The 15,873-nt window shown below is 35.9% G+C and overlaps 1 protein-coding gene across 4 annotated transcripts; it reads right to left on the bottom strand.

Annotated features, from left to right (window-relative positions):
* Positions 1–1,288: 1,288 nt before the first annotated feature.
* Positions 1,289–14,985, bottom strand: LOC147509694 (calmodulin-binding protein 60 B-like). 4 transcript variants are annotated; one of them, XR_015218584.1, is made up of 9 exons: positions 14,642–14,985; positions 14,498–14,573; positions 11,779–11,837; positions 7,650–8,143; positions 6,582–6,742; positions 6,264–6,467; positions 4,505–4,736; positions 1,746–2,659; positions 1,289–1,594 (listed from the first exon to the last, which is right to left on the bottom strand). XR_015218584.1 is itself a non-coding variant. In XM_086601934.1 (8 exons), exons 1-8 carry the CDS (start codon positions 14,731–14,733, stop codon positions 2,073–2,075), a joined length of 1,905 nt encoding a protein of 634 aa, XP_086458060.1. In that variant the 5' UTR covers positions 14,734–14,985; the 3' UTR covers positions 1,708–2,072. The 4 variants fall into 4 exon arrangements, 2 of the variants coding, with proteins under 2 accessions (XP_086458060.1, XP_086458058.1); XR_015218583.1 differs by having other exon boundaries at positions 7,650–8,146; positions 14,642–14,897; XM_086601934.1 differs by lacking the exon at positions 1,289–1,594 and having other exon boundaries at positions 1,708–2,659.
* Positions 14,986–15,873: the final 888 nt, after the last annotated feature.

Below are 15,873 nucleotides of genomic sequence, written 5' to 3'. Positions count from 1 at the left end.
AAATCATGAACCCAAAACAGATATGAACATTGATTGTTCATATATGTTTTTAAAAAAATCATGAATCCAAAACAGATATGAACATTGATTGTTCATACCCAAAACAAACATGAACATTGATTGTTCATACCTACTTAAAAAAAAACATAAACCAAAAATAGATATGAACATTGATTGTTCATATCCAAAACATATATGAACAATAAATGTTCATACCTAAAACATATATGAACATTGATTATTCATATCCAAAACAAATATAAAAAATAAGTGTTCATACCAACAAAAACACATGAACCCAAAGCAGATATGAACAATGAATGTTTATACCCAAAACAGATATGAACAATACGTGTTCAATAGTAAAAAATGAACAATCATTGTTTGATTAACATTAAAATTTTAGAGGATCTTGGTGGAATCGAACCACCATCACCTTTGGATATCTCCAAAGTGCTCTCCCATTTGAGCTAAAGATCCATCAGGGTTTAATTAAAAAATAAAAATAAAAATAAAATAAAATAAAATGATAATGGTGTGATACTTCATCTTCAATGTCTTTGATTTGTTGGATAATTGTTACCATATTTGTTCAACTTCTTTAAAATAACTGAAGCTTCGCATAACTTCGTCTATTTCTCGACTTTGGTTTTAGATTTTTTTCTCTCGTAATTTCGTTTGATTAAAACAGGGAAGGGGTTTTGGGTTTTCTCTCTCGTAATTTCGTTTGATTAAAACAGGGAAGAAATTCAATTTGTAGTTTGATGAGGTGCATCATAAATCAAAAAGTAAAGTCAGTTGGAGAAGAAAGGGGTTTTGGGTTTTCTCACTCGTAATTTTGTTTATTAATAGGAAAGGATAAAAGTAGTATTTAAAAAATATAAAATAAATCGGGCCAACTTATTTTGTTATTAAAATCAAGAAATTGGGTCCGTGAGTTATTTAATTGATGAAAATAGTTTTGTGAGTCATTATCCCAAAACTCACCAATTGTTTTGAATTGAAATTGGACCTATTTCTAGATATAGATTTACATGAAGATTCTCAATATTTTTAGTAACATTTTCATGAACACATTATTTTTTACCATTTTCATAAAGATTCTTTGTCTTTTGATCTCAAACTAGGCCATGGGATTTAAAAAGCTTTAAATGGGTGGGATCTAAGCCGCATCAACGAATTCACGCAATCAGTATGAAGCAACCGAATTGTGTTCGATGCTGGTAAGGCGTTTGGTTCCGATCCAGTTAATTCCGCACCAAACAAAGTATACTCCAGCGATCTTAGATTGTTTGTCCTAGTCCCCTCAATTATTAGTATTCTAACATTAGCCAAAGGAAAACGTCAATCAACAAAAATTTACAACAAAAGTTATCATGGTAAACCATACATAGAAGCAGAAACTGCCACCTTCCAACTTCATCAGTCACCGCATTGGAGAATCCCTTCCGTCAAAGACAGATACTGTGTATCTCACGATAGTGTTCAGAAACAATTAGTGTTTTGCTTATACTCGTAGTCCAATACTCCAATGTTGATGTCTAATGTCTTCTCTACCGCATCAAGCTAAAATAATAGCAAGTATACCATCAAGCTACATACAGCAAATGCGGCGTAAGAAAACAATACTTAGCATCTTTATGTGAGAAGAACTAGCACTAGCGAATGACAATCTTGAGTCTTGATGATTGTTTAATGCTTCCTAAATGAGAGAAATAAATTAAGATTAAAATATTAGAACTTACATCAATCAGTCTTTTTAACATTTCAAGCGCTGAACAATGGCCCCGTCCAAAGATGTCAAGCGTTGGCCAAATCAACCGAAATGCAACAATACACTACATCCAGAAAAGGTACGGTACAACAGAATAACATGGAGTTACAAGGAAAGAAACTGTACAACAACCCCCTCTCAGGAACAGGTAGGCAGGGAAACGTAGCAGTCGGCCAACAAACAACATAAGAACAGCACAAGGTTGATTGTGACTTCTGAGTAGAAGTCCAAAGGAAGATTTGGTAAAGCAGAACGGGGAAAGCAGACCCCATAATCCCATGGCATGAGTAGCTGATTATTAATCATCCAGCTCCACAAGCTGCGCTCTTCGCTTTACAGCTGCTTGCTTCCTGATGAAGATGCCCCACCTCAAAGCTGCCTTCAGCTTGAGCCATCCTACCACCGCTTTACCTGATGGACGAGTGTGGTCATCCTCATAGCTGTAGTTTGTTGATGGTAAGGGAATGAAAGGCGAGAAAGGGTACAAATCATCTGATGCATTTATAGAACTATGGCCCATACTGAAGTTACGAAGCAGATCTTGCATATCCTCATTCTCAAGCATCGCGTGACTTCTCATGCGAATGTCGTCCTCCGTGAAGAAGTCATCTACTCCTCTGTTGTCACGGTGGCGGGACCAGTCATCATAAGAGACATTTAAAGGATCCGTAGAGGAGCTCACATTCTGGAACACCGATGGAGATGGTTGAGGTGGGCCCAGGGCCAGCCCAACCATCTTATCATTTCTTGTTATTGGAGTTTGCTGTGAGGCGATTGATGGGTTCTGTGGAGTGTAAGCATCACCTAACTGAACATAGGAGTTTGAATTTACATGTTGGGAATGCGTCAAGTATCTGGTTGCCTGATTGCCATAATCGCCAGGAGCTAAAAAAAAAAACAACAATCAATACTGGACTTGAGCAATATTTGGGGTTAATTTGAAGATATATGTGATAAGGTGGTTTTGATTTTTGAGAACAAATAAATCACATCTTAAAGTTTATTAAATGGAGCTGTGAGCTAGTCCGAACACAGATCATAACACAGTCTGTGTCCCCATCTTAATTTTGAGTGGGGGATTATTCTCTGTCAAACACCGAATTAACTACACGAGTCAAATACTTGTATATGTACTCGTGTCAAGCACAGGTAGGGCTGGCAATGGGTTTTATAACCCGATAACCGACCCAAACCAAACCGATAAAAAACGGTTTGGGTTTTGATAATTTGGTTTGCCCTCCACCGACCCGAAACCGAATCTATACGACATTGGTTTGGTTTCAGGTTTGCCCTCCACCGAACCGACTGATATGAACCTGAACCGATAAGATGGCATTTTAGTAATATTTATGATTAATTTTGTATATATTTATCAATTATGTGACTGAAATTAATCAATTTAATTGATTTGATAGTTTTCGGTTCGGGTTGGTTCGGTTTACAATATATCTTATCGGTCCGGTTTCGGATGAAATATAATATTATCAGTTCGGTTTGGTTTCGGGTTCCCAATTTACTTACCGGTTTGGGTTCGGATTTTCCAGAACCCGACCCAAACCGATCCATTGACAGCCCTAAGCACAGATACATGTACTTGTGTCAAATACCGACACAAGTGCCCATTCTAAAGCACTTAGCTTACTGTTAATAATTTTTCTTTTCAAAGAGCAACAACTGAAAATTAGAGAAAATGACATGTCCTGTGTAGGTCAACCTTTGGTCTTGTGTATATTATGTATAGTTAAATGCTTATCATGAAAGGACTCAATTCAACAACTTTAAATTGAACGTGTATTCTTTCACCCCCTGAACTAGGGCTCACTTTACAATAAACTAAGACCATATAAATAGTTACTATAAGTTGCTCGTGGAAAGCCCTGCAGAGTTTAACAATTTGAAATAGGGGTGACTTTGAATCGGATCAAGGGCTTTCGGAAAATTTTCCAATTTTTTTCGAATGGCAATATCCTTTTCAAATCCGATCCAATTATTTTTTAGATGACAATTTCTTTTCCAAATTCGGAAAGCTCGAAAAATCGGAAAATTTTCAGAAATTTCGAAATCGGCAAAATTCGGAAGTAAATCGAAAATTTGAATTATATAATCAGATTCTTTTAGGTTATCCAGTTAATACATTCATTTAGCAATCATTTTAAAATGTATTAATTCAGTAAACAACTTAGACCTTTTAACATGTTCATTCAGCAAGTTTTTTCTTCATATTAATGTATTAATTCAGTAAATAAGAAGATGGGAGAAAGAGAGACATACTAGAATGACAATATTGATTTCTTGAAGTTATGAGAAAGACAATGTTCTACTTCTCTAGGGTTTTTATTTGGTTTGTAAACTATATGTAGTTTTAATTTAATAACTATATGAAAAATACAGATATATGTTAAAAATTCAGAAATTAATCGGAAATCGGATTGGATCGGATTTTGAAAACACATCCAATTCCGATCCAATTATTTATCGGAAAAATCGGATATCGAAATTTCAGATATCGGAACACAAATATCATTGCCAAATTCGGAAAAATATTGGATCGGAATTCGGAAAATTTGGGTTTTCGGAAAAAAGTGGCACCCCTAATTTGAAGTGATTTCCAGATCAAAATCTCACAATTCTTTTTTCTAGTATTTTTTGACACAGAAGATGATCTTTAACAGTGAAGAACTATTACCAACACTACTGTTATACTTATTAGTATTAGGAAAAAATTATTACCTCCAGCACTCAAACTTGAATGCGACAAAGGCTGTTCTGATGGATCTGGAAGGAGCGGACGTAATACATTCTGATCAAATGATGAAGCATAGTCTTGTGCACCTATTGAAACCTCAGATTGAGAACTACTTGATCCATTGCTCTGCTTGAAACTAAAAAATCCCTTGCCATCATACTCAATGATATGCATCCAATTATCATATGCCTTTTTCACCAAGGCATCCACATAAACCTGCACCAACATAAGCATTCTATTCAACTCTTCCTGTTTATAATTTGGAAACAAAGGCTGGAAAGCATCAAGGGTAAACTGTAATAGAAGTGTCTTCCCACTTAGCAATCTGTAATACACGACATTACCTATGGAATATATTATTAATTTTTCACTTCCGCAGCTGACAAATTGATACAGACTAACGGGGGCTGTAGATGTATAAACTCGGACAAACTCAGGGTGACACATCCAAGTCATACAGGTTGGACTTAATTGTGCGAAATAATTCGTTTGACACACAACTCACACTACTCATGTAAAGTGTCGACTGGTACAGTTACAAAGTTTTCTGCATCAATCAATAACTCCTCCAGTCCCTATCAGTTTTCCTTACACTTTTCAATCCTTTTGTCCCGTTTCCCGCAACACCTACCTCACACCTTTCAATACCCCATCACAACCATGCCAGAGAGAGAGTTGATCACCATTCAAGTTCTTCAATAAATCAGATGTGTACACTCAATAAAAGCATGATACTGATGAACCAATACTAGGTACTGAATATCGGGTATGGCAGGGTTCAAAGTATCTAAGGCCAAATTTTTTTCAGGAAATTGGTGTTCTTTGAGAATTGGAGACGACAGAAAGTAGATATTTATATACGAATTTCACAAGTGAAAAGAGATATTAAGAAAGAGAAGAAAGTAATTTAGTGAAATTGTATTTTCAAGGACCAACTTTGCAATACAGTGTACGGTTACATGTTCACTAAAAGTATGGCCTTCCCTTTTTAAGGAAAATATATAAGGGACATATACACGGTTCCCTACGCAGTTTCACTGTACGAAATATTCGTCACTCGACAAATTCTAAACAATGGCAGCACCTATGAAGTAGATGTAGAAAACTACGTGCTGTGGAGGATAACTTACAAAATTACCCCTCGAATATACATCGGATAACACACAAAACCGCTTTTACCACTCTTCCAAATGCAAATGCTAATTTCAGTAATCAGTGAAAAGTAAAAGAAAACAAAATAAAAATCCATCCATCTGAGTTTTCCCTTATCCCCTTTTGATCCTGTCTGTTAACTTGCTGATATCACATCTTTTTTCCCTTTCTTTTTCTTAACCTACTACAGACAATAGTTAACAGTTTCGAAATTTCATGGCCTCAAAATTCAGGAATTCTGCTCAGAGTTTCCAGGTCTGCGAAAAGTCTATGTTATTGCGAATTGAAAAAGAAAAATGTTTTTGTCCCTTCTTCCTTTCGTTTTTAAATTAAATTGATGTAAAATGACCAAGTTGCTTTTAAAAACCTTAACTAACACACTAGCCTCTACACAAGCTTTACTTCATAACAATCAGATTTACTCAAACCAACAAACCTAAAATGGAATCAGAAAGAAGTCCATGTATTGGAATCCCTCTATCACCCTATGGACCACACTTGCCATGAAAATAGGCTAGAATCACATTATAGGGTTCAAACACAGAAAACACAGCAAAGGATTGCATCCCAATTAGTAAATGGGAAACACACCTTTTGGCTATCAGAAAGAGAATCAGCTGGACAATACTGTTCACCAGCAATAAGACCAATGAACTCGTAGATATTGTTGAAAACAGCGCCAACATGCTTCGTGTCATCAGCATAATAAACATAAATCTTTCCACCCATACCACAAGTCTTTGCATGCTCTATAAGGACCTCCCACATCTTGTTTGACATACCGTTGCCAAGGACCTATATAAGATAAGAAGGGGAAACAAATAAAAGAACTGAGAAATATAAAAGTCAACAGGCATGGAGATTTTAAAATGCATACTTTAATACAGCAAATGTATACAACACCCTTACAGTTCGCAATCTTTGAGAGTCCCGAACTACGAGCCGGAGAAAATCTTCAACACTGTATATCCCGGCCTTATTCAACCTTTTGTGGAATGACCCATCCTTGCCAATTTTCTCCAATCTCCACACGTCGTCATTCAATGCGGGAGGATAGTGTTTCTTGTATACTGTGGAGTATGAGTAAACATATCCAAATTAGGCCAACATCACAAGGAGAAATTGCATATAAAATTTAGAATTGACCACCAGCCCTAAGAGAGAGACAATCATTCCGTTATCAAACTACAAAAATGGATGGCCCCATAGCTATTTATAAAACTACTATTCATTAGAGTCTAGAAGTTTTGGACTGGACTGATTTACAAGTATGAGGTTCAGAACCACATGATTATCCTCACAAAATAAATCAATAACAGCTTCTTTGGTGAGTCTGTAAATCATGTCCTTCTTTAGTGCCCTTTTTCTTGGAAAATATGGTCTGCTTTTCTTCTAGAGTCTGGAGTGACTTGGGTATGCCCGGGCCAGGTATTGGATTTGTTTAAGGGTTGGGGTCATGGTCCATTCTCTTCTTCAGGAAATTGTCTGTGGAGCTTATTACCTTTTGCGATCATGTAGGGCATTTGGCTGGAGCAAAACCGTCGTCACTTTGACGGCATCTCAGTTTCGTTTAAGAAGGCGATTCTATCGATAAAAGCCTTATTATATCAATGATCTAAAGTCTTCAAAGAGTTTAGAAGATGTTTCTTTGAGTCTTTTGTAGCTAGGTGGGATCGTCTTATGTTCTTAGACATGGGGTGATGGTGGAGTTCTTGATTTTTTCTTACGTAGTTTCTTTTATTGTAAATGTTTTCAGTTCTTGATTCTTTCTTGTAATGTAGGCCTTCTCAGCCTACTTCTCCTTTATTAATGATATTTCACTTAACCGAGCAAAAACAAAAAAATAACAGCTTCTCCATTTTGCTGATGCAATGTGGGTCCAATGACAGTGGGTAAGAAACTGAGGCAATTATACACAAATCTACTCAAAACTATGTAAGCACATGTATGTGTATGTATAGCAATAAATGAACTTACATTCTCCTCTATGATCCTTCACAGTGAAAGCATCTGTTTTAGCCTCACGGATACGTGAGCCCTCACAGAAGCCTGACGCAACTTTTAGCCCAAGCCTGAACTTCCTGCTACGAATCCAGCTTGAGTTGTCAGTGAATGTGAGTTCACCCAGGGTTCCTACACCTTCCTTCAAAGTCACCTGCAGGTCTCCCGTCAGAAGAGGTCTCTTTCCTTCACGCTCTTTGACAACATGGCTTTCAAATTCTTGCTGAGTCCAACTCTCGTCATCTTCATTGTTGAAATCACCTTCAAGCACAACAACATCCAATTTTACTGAAGACTCTGGTCCTGATGTTACAATAAGGCCTGTGTTCACATCAAGCAAAACAGCATGGATTGCAGCCCCCTGTTCCCCTTCTACTTTGCCTCCTGTAAAGAGCGAGAGGGACAATCTAGACCTGAATTGCAGCTGCAAGTTTCTTCCACCGAGACCTTCTATGCGTCTTGGAGAAGACCTGCTGCACCAATGGGTTAGATGAACCACCCGTGGAAAAAAAAAAAGAGCATCAATACCCCTATTGAATTAAACAGGACAACAATTCTTACATGCTATACCTTCAATATTCATGCACTGAGACCTAACGAAACAAATGCGACAAATCCATAGTTATCAAAGCATATATCTTATCTTGTATCATTTTTCATTTTAATGTATCGAATATTGAATTGTATCGTGATACACCTCATTTTTTTTAGTATAGTTTTATGTGCTTGTGCTTGTGCATGTAAGTTTTATAGATAAAAAGTCTCACCACACACAATACTACTAGTGTATGGTACAAAATGTCATCATTTTCAACTATTAGGCCCAAATTAGTATTAGACATAAAGGGATAAGCTAGTTGTTAAATGAGTAAGCTAGCTGTTGTTTATCATATCCTAAAACCTTAAATGGCTTTCTAAAGCTAATAAAGGATAAGAAAAAATTAAATAAATCTTAAAAAATCTTTTTCAGGTAAAAAAAATTCAACATTTCATGTGTTTGAAGTGCATCTAATCTGCATTAGTATCGCTCGATACAGGCTATATCGCTATGGTTCCCGTATCGTGTGATACATACAACTTTCGGTACAGTAGTGTGATACGTTTTGATTTGCTTTCGATACGATATGTATCATGTATAGTATGATATTGATAACTATGGACAAATCTATCCTAGACAGAGCTACCTAAGTAAAACAACTGGAGTTTGAAATATGATGAAAATTTGGGAGTTACACAGTTCATTCAGGGGCATAAGCGCATAAGGTGCAAAGGGTCGGACTTATCAATTTGCATAAGATGCACTGTAGTTGGCCTGCACCATTTCATAGTAATTTAGACAGCAAGTTATCAACTTATCATCCACCCTCTTTCTAATAAGGATATTTTCTAATAAGGCTATACGGATTGGCCATCTTGATGGACACATATGTCCAAGATAAGACTTTGGAACGTAATTCCAAATCCTACATCAATTTATGGGTTCGACAACTTTGTGCCTCACAAAGAACACGAACTCTAAACAAGAATTTTACACAAAGAAAACATTTCTCTAGACTCAAAACTTTTATTAATCTTTTTTTTTTTTTATCCGTAAAAGTTAAATTTCATTCCCAATAATATTAAGAATGTTACAAACAAGATAGCTAACCTTAGTGAGAAATTAGGAGTCGCTAACCACATCCCACAAGACTCCCAAAAGCAAAATTACAACACTAGTGTATCCCAATTACAAATAAAATCAAGAAATCTCAACTCATTCTTTGACCAATTATACAATAACTCCTTAATATCCACCAAAATCTTGTGTATATCATTTTCCTTGTTCTCAAATACTCTCCTATTGTGTTCCAACCAAATCCCCACACTATTGCCCAAACTCTTATTAATCTTCAACTCTAACTATGACCAAAGGACTACAACTCTATTTATAGACTCAAGCAACTATTGAATTTAGAAGCTAGACTTCTAATTCAATTTGGAACTAAAAACATCTTATTTTCGGAATTGAATATAAGCCTAAAAATAGTCTATGCTAAAAACATCAAATAAGCAGCCAAACATGCCTCTAAAATTCCCTAATAATACATAAACAAATATGGGACTAAAATCAAGGTTTTAGAACCCTAGATGCATCATGTCCTCTACCAAAACCAATAGTTTCGTTGCTATAGAAGGAACAGAATCTGAGGATTCTTTAGCAAAAGGATAGGGGTGCATACAATCTTTTGATGAAAGACAAAGAGCTTAGAAATTTGAGGCTTTGTCACTTTATTTTATTGTAACTTTTTTACTTTTTTTGCTTAGTAAATATTTCCTTAAATTAATTAATAAAAATAGGCCAAGATAGCCTACAATACAATAGAGAAGCATTACTTTATAAAAGGTTTTGTCATTTTGTATGTTATTGCGATAGCATTGTGTTATAATTTTGTATTTTGTACTTAAGTGCCTTTGGGATGGGTAAGTGCCTATTCTTAGCATCCTCGTAAGGTTGGTTTTGAGTATCTTACTGGGAATGAAACATATCTTTTAATGATTTAAAGAGCTCTGCTTGAGTTGGGTTAAAAGCTAAGTTACATTGACACGGTCGTATCCGACACGGCAAAATATCAAATATCGAGGTAAATCACATACAAAATGTGTCTGATATGTGTCCAACACGGACACGTGGATACGTTTCTGACACGGAATTTTTTCAAGATATGGCGTGTCCATGTTACAGAGGTTAAAAGCACATAATGTGTTTGCACCGTCACCATCTTCGAAATAGGACCACTTAGATCGAAATAGGACCACTTAGATCGAACCAACTGTGCAAGAGCAATACTGACAGGCTAACCAATTTTACTAATTACTAGTATCAAGTTTTTATGACATGGATGTGTGTGTATCCAACACAGATACAAATTATCTGACACGGTGAAATATCAAAAGGTTAAGTATATTATATACAATATGTGCCCGTGTGTGTCTGACACGGACACGTATCCCACATGGATTATTTTTGAAATACGTTGTGTCCATGTAACATGGAGTCTTTCTCATTCACGGTTTCACCTATTTGCATCTTAATTTCAAGAAACAGTAAACGTCTTCGGACGATCATTTGGTTTTTCTGCCACAAAAGAGAACGTTTCGAAAGGGAACCAAGTTACTTAGTTGCCTAATAGGGAAAAATAAGGTAAAGGTGCCTAGTTAGTAAAGTTTGTGATAGTAGTTACTAGACTTGGATCCCAATAGTTTTTACCTATCAAAAAATAATGATAGCAAGTTAAATAGCAATCCTCGACTGTCCATCAAATGCACATGGAAAAAAGAAATTGCTTTCCATATATAAATTATGTAATAAGACCCTAACGAAAGAATTTTCCACCAGTAGAGAACTCTTGGTTTGACTTTCCAAAAGGCAACAAAAAAACCACTTCGTTGGTGTCTGTCCGTACCCCCCTTCTTCTTTACTTGCTCAACCCTCCTTCTCAACCAAACCCAACCCTCTCTCTCCCCACGCACAAACCCATCTCTCCTCTCTCTCCTCCACCCTCCACTCACGCCCCCACTTGCTCGCAGTTATCTAGTCAATATATAATGGCACATATGGTGTCAGTAGAAACCAAGGGTAAGAATTTGTTCCATAAAGGCTACAAAATCAGAGTCCGGCAAAAAAAATGTTCAATCACCTTAATCGTCTAAACTCTAAGTAGACTAGCTCATATGCCTCAAGAGCTTGTACTAGTCTGCTTCTATTGGTGTGGAGAAGTGTACCTTTCTTTTACAATATAATATTCGTCTTAAACGGACACATGATGATGGGTGCACAACAAGCAATCAGATGAAACAAGTCAAAAGTCAAAAGTCACGTAGATCTAATATACTATCTGTCTACACTTCACACTTAGCTGCAAACCCCCTCAACATAAAGAATGTCAGTAAATATAATAAGTTTATAATAATAATTATTATATCTCATATATGAAAACAGAACATGGCTACTGTATTTGATACAAATTATGTGAAATGTGTAAGAATGTTTGTTCAGAAGATCCGTGCCTAAGACTAAGTATCTAATATCTAGGTTCCTGACAAAAGATGAAATGCAGATCTGCACCTTCCATTAAGCTTTGCAGGACCCAACTTTGCAAGAGCACGCTCAACTTCCTCACTAACCTGCTTAGCAATCAGAGGAAACCACTTAGTTAAAAGATCTAAGAGGGGGAAATAACTAATGAAAAGTAGAGGCCTGTTGACTCAACATATTCCTGTGGAAGATTTAGATCTTCCCATAAAATTACTATTATATCATGATTAATTGCTTATCAATAGGCAGAAAATTTTCCTCACTTAGTTTTTACCTTTAAACGTTTTCCTACATAGTTGCCCCCATCGCAAATTTTTCTTGCGGGAAAATGAGGGTTAATATCCTTCAACAATCACATGTTTTTCAGAATTTAAACTCAACAATGTAACAAATCAAAACATCTTCTTACTGAAAAATTTGTTGCTATCAAATGTTGGACATTCAAAAATGCATATCTTATAATGTGCAATGATAATCCGTTTTCTTTGGAATTTTTTCATGAGTAATATTTCGATTTAAAATATTCATTCGGGAAACTCTCCCAGCAATGAAAGGACTAGATGAATATATATATTAAAAAAATCAATAGTTACAGAAAACATTCCTCAGTTGTGTCAAACTTGCAGATACTAAAATAACTTATTTGCCTTCAAGGCAATGTTACTTACCATTTTGACTATTTTCCTACATGAGGGGATTCAAAATTGATCACCCAGTAATGTCTAGGCAGTTGATCAAAACTTAACCGTATGCATACATTTCACCGTAATATTAGTTCTTTCTCATCCTTCTAGTTATATTTTTCATTTCTTTCTTAAATACGGCAAGAGAACAGAATTTAACTTAAGAGTACTGGCATAAAGCAAAATCACAAGATATCCTGAAAAGAGGACATAGCACAATAAGTTGATGCCTACATCATCCCAAGAATTCAAGTAACAGTTGTAAGCACTGATGAAAAGGCTACTTCCATAAACTTACTTTTTAGATGATTCTAGAATTACTATGTTTTTACCTAATACTACTCACACGAACAACCTCCTGGATGCAAAAAACAAGATAAATATCAAATGCTCAGTTGAGTAAATTAAGAGATAAGCATAGTTTCCCTGGCAAGCTGAGTTCTTTCCCTTCGAATGCACTCTCAGCTGTCTATCTTCAACATCTAAATGAGTCACCACCAAAGTTAATCTGAATTTTCTTTTACTGATTGATTAAAGAAAGTCTGACCCTCGTTCCTTAGGAAGGCTAAAGCATTACAATCCAAAACTTACTACGTGTCAAAAATATTTAACTCCATAGTCCATACAAATACAAAATCTTGGAACCTGTATCTCTCGCAAGTCAGATTTCCCATTCCTAACCAAACAAAGTCTCCTGCACCTCAAGAATAACCAATTGTAGATCTCTTCATCATGATCAAAACTTCACTTATGCCTTCATTATGCAAGAATAATGAAAGCCTTCAGTATGTGGTCCATCAAACATCTCATATTTGTCAAAACACAATGAGTGGATCCATAAGGGAGGTGTCCACGATTGATTCAATAATGATAAAAATATGAGCCACAACTCCGCCGCAAATGGACAAGACACAAGACGATCCACGTCTTCTCAGTCCTTGTAAAGGGCTGACGAAAGCCTTACCAGCACAATATGCCATTAAATGTGCTACTTGGTCTCCTTGTCGACATTTGAAAGATCTGGCATCTTTAATTTCTCTTGGGGGCAAGTTGAAAGTCTTGTTCAAGTTATTGATAACTTAAATTATTTTGTGAAATTCCGATCATGAGAAGGACACTCTAAGGGGGACGGAAATTGCACGAAATCTGTTTGTGTCATGGGAAAAGAGCCTCAGAATATCATGAGCATAAAAAGCCTCCGCGATATGTTGCGTGGATAAAGCTTGGTAAAGATTCCCGTACATTCTTCCCAGTTATTTTTTGGTTTTGTAGCCAACACCTTTTATATTTATCCCAAAAAAAAATCCACCTTGCACTATTAATGAAGCCATTAAGAGAAAAAATATTCAAGGTGTCTTAAGGTCACATTGCATTCTAGGCCGTCCAACATACCACCCTTGAGGCCACATTGCATTCTAGGACGTCCAATTTACCACCATATTGTCGGAGATAAATGCATCCTTATTGCAAGCTAAGTGATATATGTCACAAAATTGGTCTGTCAATGGTTGTCCCAACCAAAATAACTCTCCAGGAGGAAATATGAAGTCTTTGTTCCAGGTTCTAAAGAGAAGAAACTTGACAAGCTTGGGCCACAAGTCAGTTATAACTCCCTAAAGGGTCACCCTAGAAGTGCTGCAACTCTGCAACGAGTTATGAACTGCCATGACCAACTTTATCGATTATCACCTTATGCCAATATCAGGCTTTCCCTTACAATACACCCCACGACCATTTATCCAGGAGCATTGCTTCATTGGCGACAACAGTATATCTACGCCCCAAGAAAAAATAAAGTCTTCCGGATGCCATCACGAAAAAGAACAAACAAAAACTAAATTGAGTAAACTTGAGTTTTTCATTTTTCTAAAACATTACTTGAACTCAAGTACAACTTAACGAGTGTTTAAACAAAACTGATACATGAATTGAAGTAGCTGGTAAAAGGTAGTGTCACATAGAATAGAATGAAGAAGTTTATGTATCTAATTTCCGATAAATGTAAATAGTGATAGATTTTATGTGACATCAACTTTTAATGTATAGTATAAAAGGATAAATCTTACAACTCGGCGTAGAATAGGTTCCAAGGATGAGCAAAGTCTCTGCAGACTATCGACTTTCAGAGCTTCCACTATAACACTGCAAAAACAATATAATATTAAATTTCTAAATAAAATTTTAAAAAAATTACCAAAATAATAAGTTACCTAGCGAGAGCGGGGCGTTTCTTTTCAGGTTGATCAGCAGCGGCTTCACCCTGGTTTGGGGTTGGGTCCCGCCCACGTTTGTCCCGGCTCATAACAACAACAGATCTGTTCTAATGATTTTTTGCTTCTCAGAATCTCAAGTAACCAATAACCAATAACTAATTTAACTGAAACTCAACCTGAATAATTAGAAACGTGGATTCTGAATCTGAGCTCTCAGAAGTCAGAAGCTGAAATTTCGATGAAATGACTGAAAGGGTTACTTTTTATATCATTTTTATGTCTTGGAGACTTTTTTTGTTTTTTTTTTATTACTTTACTATCCACTTACTGTAAGTCCTACAGTGAGTGGTATTAAGCCCACGTGTGTTTTTGGTATCTGCGCCATCGGTTTTGACGTAGGTTGGACTCTCACTTTCATGTTTTGCCCACACGGTTTTTGGATCAGACGTAGTACAATATCTTTAGCTCATTTCCAAATCTCAAGTGAGTGCCCGTACATTGTCACGAAGAGTTGTCCCAAATTAGAAGTGCATTATAAGCACGCCCACATCCATTTCGTTGAAAGTCTTGAAACACGGCAAAAAGTGGTAGCTAGCAATTCACCCAATTATTCGCGAATTATAAGGTTTGGCAAATAAAATGAATAAGTTAGCGAATTTTTGAATAATACCGTTTAATTCGCAAATTGATTGGGCTGGGCTTATAATTGCCGAATTATAATGTCCAGATCTTTGAAATTCAAAAAAACGGACTGGACCGTAGTTGGAACCAAAAATAAATGTGTTAGTAATAGGAAGTAGAACCAAAAATTTGATATTTGTATTATTTTTTCATGAATAAAATTGTAAAAATAAAAATAAAAACGTTATGTACTTATATATCAAAGTTTTAAATATAAAATATATAGCCAAATTTTAAAGGAATGCATTCGTATTATACTCGTTTGAAACACGTATATCGTATTTTTACCGTTAGGGTTTTATTGGACCGAATATTTAAAATATTATTGTTGAAAATTTCGAATCGTAAGCGAATAATTGTCGTATCAAACTTTTGCCGTCCACGAATTTACTAGCTATGCTCAATTCTAATCGACCCAAAAATAGGGATTGAATTTGGGTCAGATTAGCCCAAGCCCAATGGGTTAAAATTCGATTTTTATTGTTTTGGGCTAATATTTCATATTTATGGTCTGGGTTTGGTTTTGTAAAATCAAAGCCTGACTCAAT

Source organism: Coptis chinensis, chromosome 3, assembly GCF_015680905.1.
Source record: "Coptis chinensis isolate HL-2020 chromosome 3, ASM1568090v1, whole genome shotgun sequence".
NCBI classification, from domain to species: Eukaryota; Viridiplantae; Streptophyta; class Magnoliopsida; order Ranunculales; family Ranunculaceae; genus Coptis; species Coptis chinensis.
This window is presented reverse-complemented; position numbering and strand designations above follow the sequence as displayed.

What these genes read in the sequence shown, in the direction of transcription:
- LOC147509694 (XM_086601932.1), bottom strand. Translation starts at nt 14,733, where the DNA reads ATGAGCCGGGACAAACGTGGGCGGGACCCAACCCCAAACCAGGGTGAA. An exon ending in CCTGCAAAGCTTAATGGAAG is followed by an intron (nt 8,147 to 11,778) that starts GTGCAGATCTGC and finishes CCATTGGTGCAG; the next exon opens with CAGGTCTTCTCCAAGACGCA. An exon ending in ACTCTCAAAGATTGCGAACT is followed by an intron (nt 6,468 to 6,581) that starts GTAAGGGTGTTG and finishes TATCTTATATAG; the next exon opens with GTCCTTGGCAACGGTATGTC.